The 19,569-nt window shown below is 44.9% G+C and overlaps 1 protein-coding gene across 8 annotated transcripts in view; it reads left to right on the top strand.

Annotated features, from left to right (window-relative positions):
- akap9 (A kinase (PRKA) anchor protein 9) overlaps window positions 1–19,569 on the top strand; it is a 133,631-nt gene that overhangs the window by 95,581 nt on the left and 18,481 nt on the right. For 4 of the 8 annotated variants that reach the window (XM_064983537.1, XM_064983532.1, XM_064983535.1 and 1 more), the window contains 12 exons: window positions 56–175; window positions 2,920–2,940; window positions 4,175–4,342; window positions 5,055–5,159; window positions 5,511–5,663; window positions 9,425–9,511; window positions 9,991–11,037; window positions 11,242–11,382; window positions 11,476–11,520; window positions 11,690–11,815; window positions 12,009–12,053; window positions 17,120–17,851. In XM_064983537.1, the coding sequence (XP_064839609.1) occupies window positions 56–175; window positions 2,920–2,940; window positions 4,175–4,342; window positions 5,055–5,159; window positions 5,511–5,663; window positions 9,425–9,511; window positions 9,991–11,037; window positions 11,242–11,382; window positions 11,476–11,520; window positions 11,690–11,815; window positions 12,009–12,053; window positions 17,120–17,851 (2,790 nt within the window). Of the gene's footprint in view, window positions 1–55; window positions 176–2,919; window positions 2,941–4,174; window positions 4,343–5,054; window positions 5,160–5,510; window positions 5,664–9,424; window positions 9,512–9,990; window positions 11,038–11,241; window positions 11,383–11,475; window positions 11,523–11,689; window positions 11,816–12,008; window positions 12,054–17,119; window positions 17,852–19,569 lie in introns of all 8 variants that reach the window. The other 4 variants (XM_064983538.1, XM_064983534.1, XM_064983533.1 and 1 more) reach the window with 3 other exon arrangements.

Genomic DNA, 19,569 nt, shown 5'->3' with positions numbered 1-19,569 from the left:
GTATTTGCCTTAGGCACTCTCCTTTAAAGGCTTGGTCTTAAAATCTGATCCCCAGGAGCAAGCCATCGACCGGGAACACGAGAGGGATGTCTTCCAGCAGGAGATCTTGAAACTGGAGCAGCAGCTAAAGAACAGCCAGAAGCAGCAACCCGGCTCTGAACAAAGAAGCAGAGAGGTAACAATTCAGTTCCGCAATGGCCCCAGCATTGAACCCTGTGGGACCCCACAGTCAGTTTCTCCCTCCTTTTGTTCCGTCACAATGGGAAAGGCAGTAATGTAGATGCTCGGCTTGTAAAAGTGGACTGTTGTAGCTTTTTACATGAGGACTCAGTGTCTTCCAGGACAATGGGGAGGTAGAATTTCCTATGGTTACCAGAATATTATCCCAGACTAGTTAAACTGGAACTGTTGCATCAACATGTATTGTGAAGGAAAATGTATGTATAGTATTTGCTGGATGGGGTTGTTTTTGTTGTGTTTTTTTCCGGGCGAGGGTTGATTTGTCGATCATCACCATGGTGCTTTATATTGAACTGTAAGGGGGTTGTGGATATGATGTGATTTGTAATGCATTTTGTATAACTGTAGTATTTAAGGCTTTTTAATTGAATATTTTATTGGACATAATAGGTTTTAAGTGGTTTTGTCCGTGTCACTAAACACTTAATATATTTTGAGTCTTTCGAAAAAGCAGATTTCATGGCGAGGTTCCACACACCGTGTTGTAAGCTACCTTTCTCAAGTAAATATCATTAGTTACAGTGGGGCAAAAAAGTATTTAGTCAGCCACCAATTGTGCAAGTTCTCCCACTTAAAAAGATGGGGGGCCTGTAATTTTCATCATAGGTACACTTCAACTATGACAGACAAAATGAGAAAAAAAATCCAGAAAATCACATTGTAGGATTTTGTATGAATTTATTTGCAAATTTCAGTGGAAAATAAGTAGTTGGTCAATAACAAAAGTTTATCTCAATACTTTGTTATATACTCTTTGTTGGCAATGACCGAGGTCAAACGTTTTCTGTAAGTCTTCACAAGGTTTTCACACACTGTTGCTGGTATTTTGGTCCATTCCTCCATGCAGATCTCCTCTAGAGCAGTGATGTTTTGGGGCTGTTGCTGGGCAACACAGACTTTCAACTCCCTCCAAAGATTTTCTATGGGGTTGAGGTCTGGAGACTGGCTAGGCCAATCCAGGACCTTAAAATGCTTCTTTCGAAGCCACTCTTTCGTTGTCTGGGCGGTGTGTTTGGGATCATTGTCATGCTGAAAGACCCAGCCACGTTTCATCTTCAATGCCCTTGCTGATGGAAGGAGGTTTTCACTCAAAATCTCACGATACATGGCCCCATTCATTCTTTCCTTTACACGAATCAGTCGTCCTGGTCCCTTTGCAGAAAAACAGTCCCAAAGCATGATGTTTCCACCCTCATGCTTCACAGTAGGTATGGTGTTCTTTGGATGCAACTCAGCATTCTTTGTCCTCCAAACACGACGAGTTGAGTTTTTACCCAAAAGTTATATTTTGGTTTCATCTGACCATATGGCATTCTCTCAATCTTCTTCTGGATCATCCAAATGCTCTCTAGCAAACTTCAGATGGGCCTGGACATGTACTGGCTTAAGCAGGGGGACATGTCTGGCACTGCAGGATTTGAGTCCCTGGCGGTGTCGTGTGTTACTGATTTTAGGCTTTGTTACTTTGGTCCCAGCTCTCTGCAGGTCATTCACTAGGTCCCCCAGTGTGGTTCTGGGATTTTTGCTCACCGTTCTTGTGATCATTTTGACCCCACGGGGTGAGATCTTGCGTGGAGCCCCAGATCTAGGGAGATTATCAGTGGTCTTGTATGTCTTCCATTTCCTAATAATTGCTCCCACAGTTGATTTCTTCAAACCAAGCTGCTTACCCATTGCAGATTCAGTCTTCCCAGCCTGGTGCAGGTCTACAATTTTGTTTCTGGTGTCCTTTGACAGCTCTTTGGTCTTGGCCATGGTGAAGTTTGGAGTGTGACTGTTTGAGGTTTTGGACAGGTGTCTTTTATACTGCTAACAAGTTCAAACAAGTGCCATTAATACAGGTAGCGAGTGGAGGACAGGGGAGCCTCTTAAAGAAGGCCAGAAATCTTGCTTGTTTGTAGGTGACCAAATTCTTATTTTCCACCATAATTTGCAAATAAAAATATTTAAAAATCCTACAATGTGATTTTCTAATTTTAATTTTCTAATTTTGTCTGTCATAGTTGAAGTGTACCTATGATGAAAACAACAGGCCTCATCTTTTTAAGTGGGAGAACTTGCACAATTGGTGGCTGACTAAATACTTTTTTCCCCCACTGTATTACATAATGATATTTCTGCTGAGCATCATCGTAATCTTGACCATGGAGGTCTGTCTTTGCATTATCATGGCATCTGCTGTCATAACAGCTGTGACATACTGCTTGTCTCTGGTTTATTGTACGTCAATTGAGTTGTTGTGGCTTGTTTCAGCTAAAAGTCATTATCATCATAGCTCCACGTCTCTTTGACATGCTGTGGCAGTGGCTCTGCTTGCTGTTGCCATCAGCTGTGTTTTACATTAGTTACCATGCTGCTGTTCGTGTTCAGAGTCTTCAGCTGTATTATAGTGGCATGTGTTGTGGAAACGTTTCACTAAAAGTCACTCAGAGTTAGTTGAATTGAATTATAGTTGTCTCTTTTTAAACATCATTGTAGATACTGCACTGGCCTGTTTTTGCTAAGCTAAATGCATTTAGCTTTATTACAGCAGCCTTTCTCTGCTATCATAATCTTAGCGCCATTCCTTCTCCCTCCACCTTCTCCTATTAGTCACTGCTATGCTCATTAAAGGCCATTCTCTCTCCTTCTTTCCTCCTCTTCCCTCCTCTCTCCCTCTCTTTGCCTCTCCTATGGCAGGTGGATCAGCTGACCTCCCAGGTATTGCTATTAGTTGCATTGAAACAGCCTCTCTCATTAGCGAAACTCCATCAGTTGCATGGTAGCAACCTGTCATTGTAAACCACGTCAGATCCCCCCACTTTCCCTTCCTCTGCTCTCTTTCTCCTTTTTGTCCCTTTAAATATTCCTCTGTCCACCATAGCAGGTGGATCCGCTGCCCTCCCAGCTATTTGTGCTGCTAGCATCATTAAAAAGGCTCTACTAATAAATATAATTAGCTGCACTAAAACCCCACCTCTCCCTCCCTCTTCCCCGATTTTTCTCCCTTTCTCTACCATGTAGCAGGTGTGGATCCTCTGACCTCATAGAATTGCTCCCGCTTACATTAATACTGCAGTTGTTCAGCCGCACCATAGCCAAGCCATCCTTGTTTCTCCTTCCCTTCTGCTCCTCCCCTCTGCTCCTCCCCTCTCCCACACGGCAGGTGGCTCAGCTAATCTAACAGATATTGCTAGTAGTTGACATATACTGAAATGTAGCTTCTCTCATATTGAAGCATATCATCTATTCTGCATTTTGATACATTTTTTAGTCTAACTAGGCAAGCCAGTTAAGAACAATGACGGCCTACCAAAAGGCAAATGACAGGTAGACTTTCTTTGCCATCCTCGCTGAAGCTCTCCTCATTCCCTCTACCCCTACATTTAATTATCGTAGTAGAATTTTTTTATATCAGTGCTTAGACTCCAAGTATCGATTTGTAAAATACGCAATTTTTATTTTTGTTTATTTTGTTACTTTGCATTAGCTAGCGCTATTTGGCTCTACCTGTGCCAAAACTCTGCTTCTTTCTAAATAGTGAGCCAACATGGTTCCAGCACTTTTATTTCCATGAACAATCAAAATCAAAATTTTCTCATGCGGTCTTTGAGCAATATGTTTGGAACATCAAATTGCAATTCGATTGCAGTATCGAATAGCAATACAAATAGAATCACGACAATTGCAATATATATCGTATCGGCACCTAAGTATCTGATAATATTGTACCGTGAGGTCCCTGGCAATTCCCAGCCCTACTACCCCCTCTTTCCCTCCCTCTTTTCCAAACGGCAGGTGGATCAGCTGACCTCCCAGTTACTGTGTTGTGTTGCTACTAGCTAGCCACATTGATACATTGAAGCTACAGACTGTACGACCCTCACTGAAAACCCCTCTTTCCCTCCTCCTCTCCTCCCACTCCTTTCTCCTCCTCAACCCTATCCTCTCCCAGGTGGATCAGCTGACCCAGCAGCTGAGGGAGAAGGCGGACTGGTGCAGCGAGCTGCTACTGGCGTCTGAGCAGCTGCAGCGCGAGGCGGGCGAGCGCAACGAGGAGATCGACAAGCTGGAGGGCCGCATCCGCGAGCTGGAGCAGGCTCTGCTGGCCAGCACAGAGACGGTGAGAGAGACGAAGGGGGGGAGGGGTGGAGAGAGACAGGGAGGAAGATGAAAAAGAGAGGAGAGGGACAATGGAGTGGGAATAGTTAATGATGCTGTGTTAATGTTAGCGGGGGTGTGTGAGTGAGAGAAGATGGAGTGTGTGACTGTTTCAGAATGAGAGTTTGTATGTTCTGGTCGAGTGTGAGAGAATGACAGCGTGAAGCTACATGTGTATATGGGTGTTTGTGTGTGTACATTAGTAACAAAGGAGACTGTACACACAGTCCCTGATGTCAGTGCTGAGAATGTGTGTGTGCGCCCATAATAATGAGTACTGCACCCAAGTACTGCACATATCAAACTCATTCCACGGAGTGCCGAGTGTTTGCTGGTTTTCGCTCTACCCTTGTACTTCATTGATTAAATAAGTTCACTAATTTCTAAGGAACTCCCCTCACCCCAGACACTCGGCCCTCCATGGAATGAGTTTGACACCCCTGAAGTACCGCAACCAATATCACTGTTGGCAGGCTGAAACACTGAGCAGTGAAAGAAATGTCCCCATAACTTGCTACTGCACAGATTATTAAGTGTATGAGATTGCAGCTAATGTATATGATGTATGGCTGTGCAGTTGTGTGTGTGCTTGCGTGTATTATTGTGTGTGTTCGCCACGCATGACCTGGTTGCTAAATAATAATATTGTGGCGTTGCATGCATGTGTGTTTCAGGTGGAGGATAAGAGGCAGGATGTGTCTGTTAGTGGGCCTGGTGACTCCTCACTGGAGGCTCAGCTACAGACTGAAAGAGAGGCACTGGACAGGAAAGAGAAAGAAGTAATGTATTAGACTTATGGGGGGTTTCTTTCTTTCACATGTTTGGAAGGGAATATATAAGTAGCCAATCCAGCAAAGTGTCAAAGCGAGCCAGCAAAAATCTTGATTGGTTATCACGCCCCCAATGATTTACACAAAATGGGCCATTCCTCTGCTTGTTGCATCCCTTTGCCTGCCATCTTTCACCTCGCCTCATATCACACTCCTTCAATTACCAATGATGTACACAAGACAGGTCCCCACTTGGATTTCAAGTCCCCTGTTCATGTGTCGTCGATGCCCTGGTCCTCAATTAGACAAGAAGACACAACACGCCAGCCTGACACCCCCCTTCCCACTCCTCCCCTCCAGATCAGTAACCTGGAGGAGCAGCTTGAGCAGTTCCGGGAAGAGCTGGAGAACAAGAGTGAGGAGGTGCAGCAGCTCCACATGCAGCTGGAGATCCAGAGGAAGGAGCTGAGCACCCAGCAGCAAGACCTGGAGACCAAGGACAGCATGCTCCAGGTAACCTGCCAGCACATAGCTAGGCTAGCATGTAGGTAGCCTTTGTCCCCATACAGCTAGGCTAGCATGTAAACTCAGCAAAAAAAGAAACGTCCTCTCGCTGTGAACTGCATTTATTTTCAGCAAACTTAACAGGTGTAAATATTTGTATGAACATAACAAGATTCAACAACTGTGACATAAACTGAACAAGTTCCACAGACATGTGACTAACAGAAATTGAATAATGTGTCCCTGAACAAAGGGGGGGTTAAAAATCAAAATTACCAGTCAGTATCTGGTGTGGCCACCAGCTGCATTAAGTACTACAGTGCATCTCCTCATGGACTGCACCAGATTTGCCAGTTCTTGCTGTGAGATGTTTCCCCACTCTTCCACCAAGGCACCTGCAAATTCCCGGACATTTCTGGGGGGAATGGCCCTAGCCCTCATCATCCGATCCAACAGGTCCCAGACGTGCTCAATGGAATTGAGATCAGGCTCTTTGCTGGCCATGGCAGAACACTGACATTCCTGTCTTGCAGGAAATCACGCACAGAATGAGCAGTATGGCTGGTGGCATTGTCATGCTGGAGGGTCATGTCAGGATGAGCCTGCAGGAAGAGTACCACATGAGGGAGGAGGATGTCTTCCCTGTAACGCACAGTGTTGAGATTGCCAGCAATGACAACAAGCTTAGTCCGATGATGCTGTGACACCCCACCCCAGACTGTGACGGACCCTCCAGCCACAAATCGAGTACCGGCCTCGGTGTAACGCTCTTTTCTTCAACGATAAATGTGAATCCGACCATCACCCCTGGTGAGACAAAACCGTGACTCATCAGTGAAGAGCACTTTTTGCCAGTACTGTCTGGTCCAGTGACAATGGGTTTGTTCCCATAGGCGAAGTTGTTGCCAGTGATGTCTGGTGAGGACCTGCCTTTCCAACAGGCCTACAAGCCCTCAGTCCAGAATTTCTCAGCCTGTTGCGGACAGTCTGAGCAATGATGGAGGCATTGTACGTCCCTGGTGTAACTTGGGCAGTTGTTGCCATCCTGTACCTGTCCCGCTGGTGTGATGTTCGGATGTACTGATCCTGTGCAGGTGTTGTTACACGTGGTCTGCCACTGCGAGGACAATCAGCTGTCCGTCTGGTCTCCCTGTAGCGCTGTCTTCGGCGTCTCACAGTACGGACATTGCAATTTATTGCCCTGGCCACATCTGCAGTCCTCATGCCTCCTCGCAGCATGCCTAAGGCACGTTCACTCAGATGAGCAGGGACATTTATTTTTTTGTTGCTTAGTTTAGGAGCCTTAGCCCCCACACAGCTAGGCTAACATGCAGGTAGCCTTAGCCACCACACAGCCAGGCTAGAACAGTGCATCGGAAAGTATTCAGACTCATTGACACTTCCCACATTTTGTTATGTTACAGCCTTATTCTTAAAAAAGAAATCCCTCATCGATCTACACACAATACCCCATAATGACAAAGCAAACCATGTTTTTAGAATCTTATTCAAAAAAAAATATATATATATATATATATATATACAGTACCGTTCAAAAGTTTGGGGTCACTTAGAAATATACTTGTTTGTGAAAGAAAAGCATTTTTTTGTCCATTAAAATAACATCAAATTGATCATAAATACAGTGTTAACATTGGTAATGTTGTATATGACTTTTGTAGCTGGAAACAGAGGCCCATTATCAGCAACCATCATGCCTGTGTTCCAATGGCACGTTGTGTTAGCTAAAACTAAAAACAGTTTTCAGCTGTGCTAACATAATTGCAAAAGGGTTTTCCAATGATCAATTAGCCTTTTAAAATGATAAACTTGGATTGGCTAACACAACGTGCCATTGGAACACAGGAGAGATGGTTGCTGATAATGGGCCTCTACACCTATGCAGATATTCTATTAAAAATCAGCCGTTTCCAGCTATAATAGTCATTTACAACACTAACTATGACTACACTGTATTTCTGATCAATGTTATTTTAATGGACAAAAAAATCTGCAATTCTTCAAAAATAAAAATAAAAAGTTGTACCAAAGGATACAAAATGTCAGAATAATAGTAGATAGAAGGATTTATTTCAGCTTTTATTTCTTTCATCACATTTCCAGTGGGTCAGAAGTTAACATACGCTCAATTAGACCTCCTTCCCAATGAATGTGATCCTGGATCAGTTGACATGCCGGTAAGTGAAATCGAACAGCTGATCAAGCTGTTGTGACCGAATGCTGCAGACTTAACGCATTCACAAGTCACTACGGAGGAGTTTTGGTTCTTGACTCAAAGGGAATACCTTGACGTCTCCCGCTGAGCATTAATGCCGGGTTCAAAACAACCGGGAGCTCGGAACTCACATATCAGACTTCAGTACGTTCAAGGCAACTGGGAACTCGGAAAGAACGAGCTCCGACTGGGAAAAAATTGGAATTCCAACTCTGGCCTCTTTCTAGAGCTCTGACATTCCGACCTAAAGATCACTTGCATCATGATTTGATTTCCTAGTTGTTTTTAAAGCATCATAAAACTCATCGTTGGCTGCCCTTTTTGTTAGCTAATGTCTGTGTGATGCTGGATTTAGTGCTCTCATTTGCATTAAAACCAAATGGGCCTGTTGATCCAGGTTGGATGAGACAGCAGAGATGCGTGCTCACTTTCAACCACGCCCCCTGACTTTGAGAAGCTCCGACACGACATGCGTCAAGCGCACCCATCTCTAGTGGTGGTGAGATAAGAGACATTATGTCAGACTAATTTGCAATTGACTGCCTCACATTAAAAGTATATGATGGTGAGTTGAGGACAATCAGAAATACTGTTAGAATGTTTTTCAATTGACTGCCATAGCCCCAAATTATAAACGTTAACATTGGCTGTGAGTTTATTCACATGGGTGGGGTTGTGAGAATTTTCAGATGTCAAAATGGAGTCGAAAAAGTTTGGGAATCCTTGTACTATAGGTAATCCTTCAAGCAGCAAGGTTGACACGTGGTATCCAGCTCCTAAACAAAGCTACATAAAGACAGACCATTCAAATGATATTTCAAAGGATAAAACAAGTCTGCTATTAACCGTTGCTACACTACAAAGACATTGATACTGAAAAACCTGCTAGTAGATTAAAACCAATCATTTTATGTAGAATGGTTCATGTAGACTTCTCTTTTGGTCAAACTAATAGGTCTGCACCTGGGCAATGTTTGCAGCTAGCTAATAGATTAAAAAGAGTGTTAAGTGATAGAAACATTACATTTAACCTTTTTTTAAATTTATAACTTGACCTTTCGGTGTTTCTTTTTAACCTTTTGGAAATAACAAGTGTTAATAGACTGCACCGGTGCAAACTGGCCCTAAACAAGTGAATAGTCCGCTGTGACAATAACATAGTCCATTCTAAAAGACAACCCAACTTTAAAAATGGCTAATATGGACTCCTCTAGCTACAGTATATTACACAGACATTTCAGTCCCAATTTTAAATGAAAAATATACTTTTAAAGATTTAATGAACCTTTCATAAACCCGTTATAATGCCTGTATAGATGCTACAGAAGTAATTTACAAGCAAATTCTATATATATGCCACATTAGCCAAAGCACCAAATGTGGTACCTGTAGGGATAGGTAGTATCCCCACCCAAAGATAAAGAACCCCCCCTTTTAATGTTCCCTACTGTTTTAGTCCCAGTTTAAGGGTGATATTTTTTGTGTGTTGAGAGCCTGCAGATTATAATCTCCGACATATGATAAACTTTTGAAGGTGATGGAGGAGAAACACAGGGAAATAGCTCTTCTTAATGAGCAGATGGCTAAGCTTCAACACACGGAAACAGCCCCTGACAACAAGGTAACCCCATATACATATACGTTAGACAGACCACTTGTTCTTCTGTTCACATATATGTATATCTTTGTGATAGTGGATAAGTGTTTGTGTTGTGTGACAGCCGTTCCTTTTATTTAGTATTTTTGTTGTGGCGTAACCCACCAATTTATTTTAGGTTTTGGTAAGTAGGCCTCTGTTGTGTTGTGAATTTTTCTTTAAGTTGGCTTACTAAAGAGACAATTGGAACACCCTAGAATTGTCCAACAAATCATAATTGGAACCTGAGGTACCATTATTACAGTTGTCTCCACCAAACATTTTACCTGATTGGCTGAGACTCATATATATATATATATATTATCTATCACATAAATATTATCAATAACTATAATGCCGTGGCACAACTGTGTCTCAGAGGTTTAACAGAAAGCATGAGCCGGTCTTTTTCCTCCTCACCTTCGTCCTTATTCCTACATTCACTGCTCTGTCCTTCCCTTCAGGAAATCGATGCGAGGGATGAGCTACTGCGAGATCTGGAGTCCCAGGTGGAGTGCATGCGGAGCGAGCAGCAGCGCCTGAAGAGGAACAGCGAGGAGGAGTTGGAACAGCTCAACGCCGTTATCGACAAGCTCCAGGAGGAGCTGGCCAACATTGAGCGGAAGCAGTTCTCGGAGATGGAAGAAGAGCTCAAGCGCCAGTTGGAGAGCCAAGTCGGAGGTCCCAGCAAGGAGGAGTATGACGAAATTAAGCAAAAGATGGACCTGGCCACACTAGAGCTGGACACCATCAAAGCCGAGCACTGCTCGCTCCTGGAGAGGTACCGATGTTTGCAGGAGAGCAGACTAGCATTAGCCGAGTCGGAAAAGGAGCTGTCGGACGACATGGCGATGGAGCTGCAAGATGCCCTGAGGGATAAGACGGCGGCGTTTGTAGTGGTGCAGGCTCAGATCCAGGCACTTGAGCAGAATGCCACCTCCAGGGTGAAGGAGCTGAGCCTTAGCGTCCAGAAACTTGAGGCCTGTGTCACAGAGAGAGACTCTGAACTGACCCGCTGCCGGTTCCTGGTGGAGCGGGCCCAGGAGGACGCTGACGACCTCCAGCGCAAGGTCCAGGACCTGGAAGACAAGCTGAGGGAGAGGGTGGCCACCGCGCTTGTCAGCCAGGCCCAACTGGGCGCCATCCAGCAACAGCTGCATCAATCGCAGCAGTCCAAGGGCCAGAGAGCCAAAGAATCAGTCCACCAGGATCCCAGGGGACAGATGGAGGTACCAGACTTTGGGTTTGCAGGAATGTCCCGAGCGGTGGAGATCCAAGGAGCCAAACATGGCCCCACTGGGAAGGTGGTCCTCCTGACGGAGAAGCTCCGCGAGCTGGAGGTAGGCCTGAGCGGCATGCAGAAGGACCAAGAGCTGCAGAAGCAGTTACTCTCCAGCTCCGAGGAGGAGGTGCTGGAGTACGAGAGGAGGCTGGTCTTGCTCATGGACCTGCTCAATCAGATGAGGACGACCAAGCCTGTTGGATGCCAGAGAACAGTTCCAGCCACAGAGGTAGTTAACTTTAGCCTTGACTATTGTCTCTGGGGTTAAGTTAGCTGTAGCCTGCACCGCATCCTATGAATTAGTTTTTGTGGGGTAGAGTTAGCCTGCTCTAGTTTCCATGGATGTATAAATTTGCTTACACCTACACTGCCTGGAGACGTTTTTCACAGGTTAAATGCTGACAAGCTGCTGTCTCTTTGAACTCTGAACCAGACTGCATCTTCTGGAGGCAACGACCTGGCTGTGTCTGAGATTCTACAGGAGCTACAGAAGGTCAGGGACGAGGCTTCAGCCACCAAAGAACAGCTCAGCAGTTACAAGGAGAGCAGCAATAAACTCCAGCAGGAGCTCAAGGTATGTAATATCACACTCAACAACCATGTTAGATGAATCCTCTGTTATTATTGCATGAGAGGGTGTTACAATTGTCACGTTTTACTTTTTTAGGCAAAAGAGGTCGCAATAGCCAACCTTCAAGAAGACCTTCAAAGGGTAATTAACTAATGTGAAAGGGAGTTCCTCCGATTGCCAGACACAGTACAATTCTACTTTGCCTCAGATTTGCTAAAGTATTGCAATACTTTCTTGTTCTTGACATTATCTTAAATCCATTGTCTTGAAATCCAAGATTTAGAATTTCTAACATCTAACTATTCCCCAGGTGTCATCGGTGTCATCGGGAGGCAGTGAGGCGAAGATGTCTGAGCTCCATCGGGAGCTGAAGGAGGTCAAAGAGGAGCTCAGCAGCTACAGGGAAAGCTGTGACAAGCTACAGGAGCTTCTTCGGGTATGAACAGAGTCACATTCAACCAGTGTTCAGCAAAGGAAAGAACTATGGGAGTCGCAGTCTTCCAGTGCCGAACTTCATTTGATGATTTATTAATTGTCCATTTTGTGTGGATAACAGTACATTTTGAAAATGTTGACCATTTTAGTGATTAACCAATCTGACCATTTCATTTTTTTAAATTGTACCAAAGGAGGGAGAGATGACCATAACACATCTCAAGGGAGAACTCCACCGGGTAAGTACAGTTGAAGTCAGAAGTTTACATACACCTTAGCCAAATACATTTAAACTCAGATTTTCACAATTCCTGACATTTTAATCCTAGTAATAATTCCCTGTCTTGGGGCCTCCCGGGTGGTGCAGTGGTTAAGGGTGCTGAACTGCAGCGCCAGCTGTGCCACCAGAGACTCTTGAGTTCGCGCCCAGGCTCTGTCGTAACTGGCCGCGACCGGGAGGTCCGTGGGGCGGCACACAATTGGCCTAGCGTAATCCGGGTTAGGGAGAGGTTGGCGGGTAGGGATATCCTTGTCTCATCGCGCACCAGTGACTCCTGTGGCGGGCCGGGTGCAGTGCGCGCTAACCAAGGTTGCCAGGTGCACGGTGTTTCCTCTGACACATTTGTGCGGCTGGCTTCCGGGTTGGATGCGCGATGTGTTAAGAAGCAGTGCTGCTTGGTTGGGTTGTGTATCGGAGGACGCATGACTTTCAACCTTCGTCTCTCCCAAGCCCGTACGGGAGTTGTAGCGATGAGACAAGATACCACGAAATTGGGGAGAAAATGGGGTAAAATTAAAAGTTAAAATTTAAAAAATTCCCAGTCTTAAAAATATATATATATATATATATATATTTCACCTTTATTTATTTAACCAGGCAGGCAAGTTGAGAACAAGTTCTCATTTACAACTGCGACCTGGCCAAGATAAAGCAAAGCAGTTTGACACATATAACAACACAGAGTAAAATAAACATACAGTCAATAATACAGTAGAAAAATAATATATACAATGTGAGCAAATGAGGTGAGATAAGGGAGGTAAAGGCAATAAATAGGCCATGGTGGCGAAGTAAATACAATATAGCAATTAAAACACTGGAATGGTAGATTTGACAGTAGATGAGTGTGCAAAGTAGAAATACTGGGGTGCAAAGGAACAAAATAAATAAATACTGTAGGGGAAGAGGTGGTAGTTTGGCCTATTTATAGATGGGCCATGTACAGGTGCAGTGATCTGTGAGCTGCTCTGACAGCTGGTGCTTAAAGCCTGTGAGGGAGATAAGTGTTTTCAGTTTCAGAGATTTTTGTAGTTTGTTCCAGTCAATGGCAGCAGAGAACTAGAAGGAGAGGCGGCCAAAGGAGGAATTGGCTTTGTGGGTGACAAGTGAGATATACCTGCTGGAACGCGTGCTACGGGTGGGTGCTGCTATGGTGACCAGCGAGCAGAGATAGGGCTGGACTTTACCTAGCAGGGTCTTTTAGATGACCTGGAGCTAGTGGGTTTGGCAATGAGGGCCAGCCAACGAGAGCATACAGGTCGAAGTGGTGGGTGGTATATGGGGCTTTGGTGAAAAAACGGATGGCCGGATGGCACTGTGATCGACTGCATCCAATTTGTTGAGTAGGGTGTTGGAGGCTATTTTGTAAATGACATCGCCGAAGTCTAGGATCGGTATGATGGTCAGTTTTACGAGGGTATGTTTGGCAACATGGGTGAAGGATGATTTGTTGCGAAATAGGAAGCCAATTCTAGATTTAACTTTGGATTGGAGATGTTTTATGTGAGTCTGGAAGGAGAGTTTACAGTCTAACCAGACACCTGCACCAATTTCTGCAGATAATTTTAGAAAGAAAGAGTCTAGATTGTCTAGCCCGGCTGATTTGTGGGGTCCAGATTTTGCAGCTCTTTCAGAACATCAGCTGACTGGATTTGGGAGAAGGAGAAATGGGGAAGGTTTGGGCAAGTTACATTTACATTTAAGTCATTTAGCAGACGCTCTTATCCAGAGCGACTTACAAATTGGTGAATTCACCTTCTGACATCAGTGGAACAGCCACTTTACAATAGTGCATCTAAATCATTTAGGGGGGGGTGAGAAGGATTACTTTATCCTATCCTAGGTATTCCTTGAAGAGGTGGGGTTTCAGGTGTCTCCGGAAGGTGGTGATTGACTCCGCTGTCCTGGCGTCGTGAGGGAGTTTGTTCCACCATTGGGGGGCCAGAGCCGCGAACAGTTTTGACTGGGCTGAGCGGGAACTGTACTTCCTCAGTGGTAGGGAGGCGAGCAGGCCAGAGGTGGATGAACGCAGTGCCCTTATTTGGGTGTAGGGCCTGATCAGAGCCTGGAGGTACTGCGGTGCCGTTCCCCTCACAGCTCCGTAGGCAAGCACCATGGTCTTGTAGCGGATGCGAGCTTCAACTGGAAGCCAGTGGAGAGAACGGAGGAGCGGGGTGACGTGAGAGAACTTGGGAAGGTTGAACACCAGACGGGCTGCGGCATTCTGGATGAGTTGTAGGGGTTTAATGGCACAGGCAGGGAGCCCAGCCAACAGTGAGTTGCAGTAATCCAGACGGGAGATGACAAGTGCCTGGATTAGGACCTGCGCCGCTTCCTGTGTGAGGCAGGGTCGTACTCTGCGGATGTTGTAGAGCATAAACCTACAGGAACGGGCCACCGCCTTGATGTTAGTTGAGAACGACAGGGTGTTGTCCAGGATCACGCCAAGGTTCTTAGCGCTCTGGGAGGAGGACACAATGGAGTTGTCAACCGTGATGGCGAGATCATGGAACGGGCAGTCCTTCCCCGGGAAGCAATGCTGTTGACGGGGGTAGGGGTAGCCAGGTGGAAAGCATGGCTAGCCGTAGAAAAATGCTTATTGAAATTCTCAATTATAGTGGATTTATCGGTGGTGACAGTGTTTCCTATCTTCAGTGCAGTGGGCAACTGGGAGGAGGTGCTCTTATTCACCATGGACTTTAAAATGTCCCAGAACTTTTTTGAGTTTGTGTTGCAGGAAGCACATTCCTGCTTGAAATAGCAAGCCTTGGCTTTTCTAACTGCCTGTGTATATTGGTTTCTAAATTCCCTGAAAAGTTGCATTTCACGGGGGCTGTTCGATGCTAATGCAGAACACCACAGGATGTTTTTGTGTTGGATAAGGGCAGTCCGGTCTGGAGAGAACCAAGGGCTGTATCTGTTCCTGGTTCTAAATTTCTTGAATGGGCATGCTTATTGAAGATGGTGATGAAGGCATTTTTAAAGAATAACCAGGCTTCCTCTACTGATGGGATGAGGTCAATATCCTTCCAGGATACCCGGGCCAGGTCAATTAGAAAGGCCTGCTCGCTGAAGTGTTTCAGGGAGCGTTTGATATTGATGAGTGGAGGTCGTTTGACCGCTGACCCATTACGGATGCAGGCAATGAGGCAGTGATCGCTGAGATCTTGGTTGAAAACAGCAGAGGTGAATTGAGAGGGCAAGTTGGTTAGGATGATATCTATGAGGGTGCCCGTGTTTACAGCTTTGGGGTTGTACCTGGTAGCTTCATTGATAATTTGTGTGAGATTGAGGGCATCAAGCTTAGATTGTAGGATGACCGGGGTGTTAAGCATGTCACAGTTTAGGTCACCGAGCAGCACGAGCTCTGAAGATAGATTGGGGGGCAATCAGTTCACATATGGTATCCAGAGCACAGCTGGGGGCAAAGGGTGGTCTATAGCAGGCGGCAACGGTGAGAGACTTGTTTTTAGAGAGGTGGATTTTTAAAAGTAGAAGTTCAAATTGTTTGGGTACAGACCTGGATAGTAGGACAGAACTCTGCACGCTATCTCTGCAGTAGATTGCAACAATGCCCCCTTTGGCTGTTCTATCTTGTCTGAAAATGTTGTAGTTAGGGATGGAGATTTCATAGTTATTGGTGGTCTTCCTAAGCCAGGATTCAGACACGGCTGAGACATCCGGGTTGGCAGAGTGTGCTAAAGCAGTGAATAAAACAAACTTGGGGAGGAGGCTTCTAATGTTAACATGCATTAAACCAAGGCTTTTACGGTTACAGAAGTCATCAAAAGAGAGCACCTGGGGAATAGGAGTGGAACTAGGCACTGCAGGGCCTGGATTCACCTCTACATCGCCAGAGGAACAGAGGAGGAGTAGGATAAGGGCATGGCTAAAAGCTATGAGAGTTGGACGTCTCGGACGTCCGGAACAGAGAGTAAAAGGAGCAGGTTTCTGGGGGAGATAAAATAGATTCAAGGTATAGTGTACAGACAAAGGTATGGTAGGATTTGAATACAGTGGAGGTAAACCTAGGCATTGAGTGATGATGAAAGAGATATTGTGTCTAGAAACATCATTGAAACCAGGTGATGTCATCGCATGTGTGGGTGGTGGAACTGAAGGGTTGGATAAGGTATAATGAGAAGGGCAAGAGGCTCTACAGTGAAATAAGCCAATAAATGCTAACCAGAACAGCAACAAAAAAAACATCCGCACCACATTTGGTGAGACGGGTTGCAGGAGAGAGTTTTGAAGTTGAGTTTTTAGAAGAAAAAAAAAATGTTACGTGAAGAAAAATACATAAAATATATATACACGGGACAAGACGAGGACAAGGGACATCTGATTGCTACGCCATCTTGGAAAATAATCTTAGTCTTAGGTCAGTTAGGATCACCACTTTATTTTAAGAATGTGAAATGTCCGAATAATAGTAGAGTGATTTATTTCAGCTTTTATTTCTTTCATCACATTCCTAGTGGGTCAGAAGTTTACATACACCCAATTAGTAGTTGGTACCTTTGCCTTTAAATTGTTTAACTTGGGTCAAGCTATTCAGGTAGCCTTCCACAAGCTTCCCAAAATAAGTTGGGTGAATTTTGGTCCATTCCTCCTGACAGAGCTGGTGTAACTGAGTCAGGTTTGTAGGCCTCCTTGCTCGCACACGCTTTTTCAGTTCTGCCCACACATTTTCTATAGGTTTGATGTCAGTGCTTTGTGATGGTCACTCCAATACCTTGACTTTGTTGTCCTTAAGCCATTTTGCCACAACTTTGGGAGTATGCTTGGGGTCATTGTCCATTTGGAAGACCCATTTGTGACCAAGCTTTAACTTCTTGACTGATGTCGTGAGATGTTGCTTCAATAAACATTCAACTTCTACTGTACATCTTGCTACAAAGCAGAATATTCCAACTTTACTCAGCAATATGGAAAAAGATCTGACTATTGACATGTCATGACTTGTATGGATTTGGTTGTCCCCTAAATTCATCTTTGATAAATCTCTGTCCTTTCACCTCCCAGGCCTCATTGGAAGGTGACGGTGCCTCCACATCCGAGCTTCTCCAAGAGCTCCAGGAGGTCCGAGACGAGGCAGCCACTACCAAAGGACACCTGGACAGCTTCAAAGAATGCAGCGAGAAACTCAAGGCCGAACTCCAAGTCCGTGACCTGTCAATCGCTCAGCTCAAAGAGGAGCAACAACAGCTCAGAGTAGCCTTGGCGAAATCCGCGGAGTCACTGTCAACACTATCCCCAGTATCACCATCTCAGTCTCCCTCACTCGATCAGCAACAGCAAGCACCACCCTCCCATCCGAAAAAGAAAGGCAGCAAACCGCAAAACCAACGCCAGGGGTCCAAGGGAAAAATGGCTGCCAAAGACAAACCATCGCTCTCCAGGAAGAACTCTGCCGCGGCAAACCAAAAGTCTTCCGACAAATTGTCCGGTCAATCGTCTGATCTTAGTGGATCTCAACGTCCGCCACAAACAGACGCTGGCACCCAGACGGAGACATTTTCCTCCCAGACATCTGGCCAGCCCAGATCTGTTTCAGAGGAGGAAGAGGTGGAGGAGATGATCGGCGAGTACCAGGAGAAGATCGTACAGATGCAGGAGCTGCATGCGGCAGAGATCCTGGACATGGAGGCCCGGCACATCGCAGAGAGCGAGGCCCTGAAGCGGGACAATCAAATACTGGAGGAGGAGTGCAAGGCTCTCAAGACCGTCATCGATAAGCTGCAACGCTCCCACAAAGTAAGTCCATTGGACAACATCAAATCAAACCAAATCAAATTGTCACATGCGCCGAATGCAACATGTGTAAGCCCTAAACCAACAGTGCAATTCAAGAAAGAGTTAAAAAAAACATTTACCAAGTAAACTAAAGTAAAAGATTATAAAAAAGTAACACAATTAATTAATATTGAGGCTATATGCAGGGGATACTGGTACAGAGTACATGTGCAGGGGTACAGGTTAGTCAAGGTAATTTGTACATGTAAGTAGGGGTGAAGTGACTATGAATAGATAATAAACAGCGAGTTGCAGCAGTGTAAAAAAACTAATAGAGGGAGTGTCAATGTAAATAATCTGGTGGCCATTTGGTTAATTGTTCAGCAGTCTTATGGTTTGGAGGAAGAAGCTGTTAAAACCTGTTACGGATGCGATGCCTGTACAGGCATCAAAATCAGCAAAATTCCAGAGCGCCAACTAATAGTACTCGATACAACTCAAACGTTCATTAAAACACACATACAAGGTACTCAATTAAAGCCACACTCGTTGTGAATCTAGCCAACATGTCAGATTTGTAAAATGCTTTTCGGCGAAAGCATGAGACGCTATTATCTGATAGCATGCAGCCCCCAGAAACACACGAAGGGGACGTAAACAAAGAAATTAGCGTAGCCGGCGCTACACAAAACGCAGAGATAAAATATAAAACATTCATTACCTTTGACGAGCTTCTTTGTTGGCACTCCTTTATGTCCCATAAACATCACAATTGGGTCTTTTTTTCGATTAAATCGGTCCATATATACCCAAAATGTCCATTTATGAACACCGTGAAATCCAGGAAAAAAGTCACGTTTCCCAACGCAACGTCATTTTTTTAAATTAAAAAAGTTGCCTATAAACTTTGACAAAACACTTCAAACTACTTCTGTAATCCAACTTTAGGTATTAGTAAACGTTAATAAACAATCAAATTGATCACGGAGAGATCTGTATTCAATAGCTACAAGTTTGGAAATCGTGTCGAAGTTTGCCACTTTCATTACTTCCTCTGGGAGGCTTCATGACAGGATGTGCCTATTACTCAGATGACCAAGGATTTAGCTGCATTGCATTCACAACACTGGCGACATCGTGTGGAAGCTGTAGGAACTACAAGCCCAGTCCCATCTAATATAGCGTGCAATAGACAATACAGAGACTGGCGGATGGATTTTTTCTTAGTCGATTTTGTGATCAGGTTTCCTTGCGATTTTGACCACATAACTCGTTCTGTTATAGTCACAGACACCATTGAACCAGTTCTAGAAACTTCAGAGTGTTTTCTATGCACACATACTAATCATTGAAATGTTGCGCGATTTTTAACAAAAAAATGCGCAAAATTCGCAGCATCCTTAAAAGGCTTTAAGGAGTCTTTTGGTCCTAGACTTGGCGCTCCGGTACCGCTTGCCATGCGGTAACAAAGAAAACAGTCTATGACTTGGGTGACTGGAGTCTTTTACAATTTTTTGGGCTTTCCTCTGACACGCCTAGTATATAGGTCCTGGATGGCAGGAAGCTTGGCCCCAGTGATGTACTGGGCCGTACATACTACCCTCTGTAGCGTATTACGGTCAGTTGCCGAGCAGTTACCATATCAGGCGGTGATGCAACCGGTCAGGATGCTCTCGATAGTGCAGCTGTAGAACTTTTTGAGGATCTGGGGACCCATGCCAAATCTTTTCAGTCTCCTG

This window comes from Oncorhynchus masou, chromosome 13 (genome assembly GCF_036934945.1).
Source record: "Oncorhynchus masou masou isolate Uvic2021 chromosome 13, UVic_Omas_1.1, whole genome shotgun sequence".
Taxonomy (NCBI): Eukaryota; Metazoa; Chordata; class Actinopteri; order Salmoniformes; family Salmonidae; genus Oncorhynchus; species Oncorhynchus masou.
Note: the sequence above shows the minus strand (reverse complement) of the source record. Positions and strands in the feature narration are given on the sequence as shown.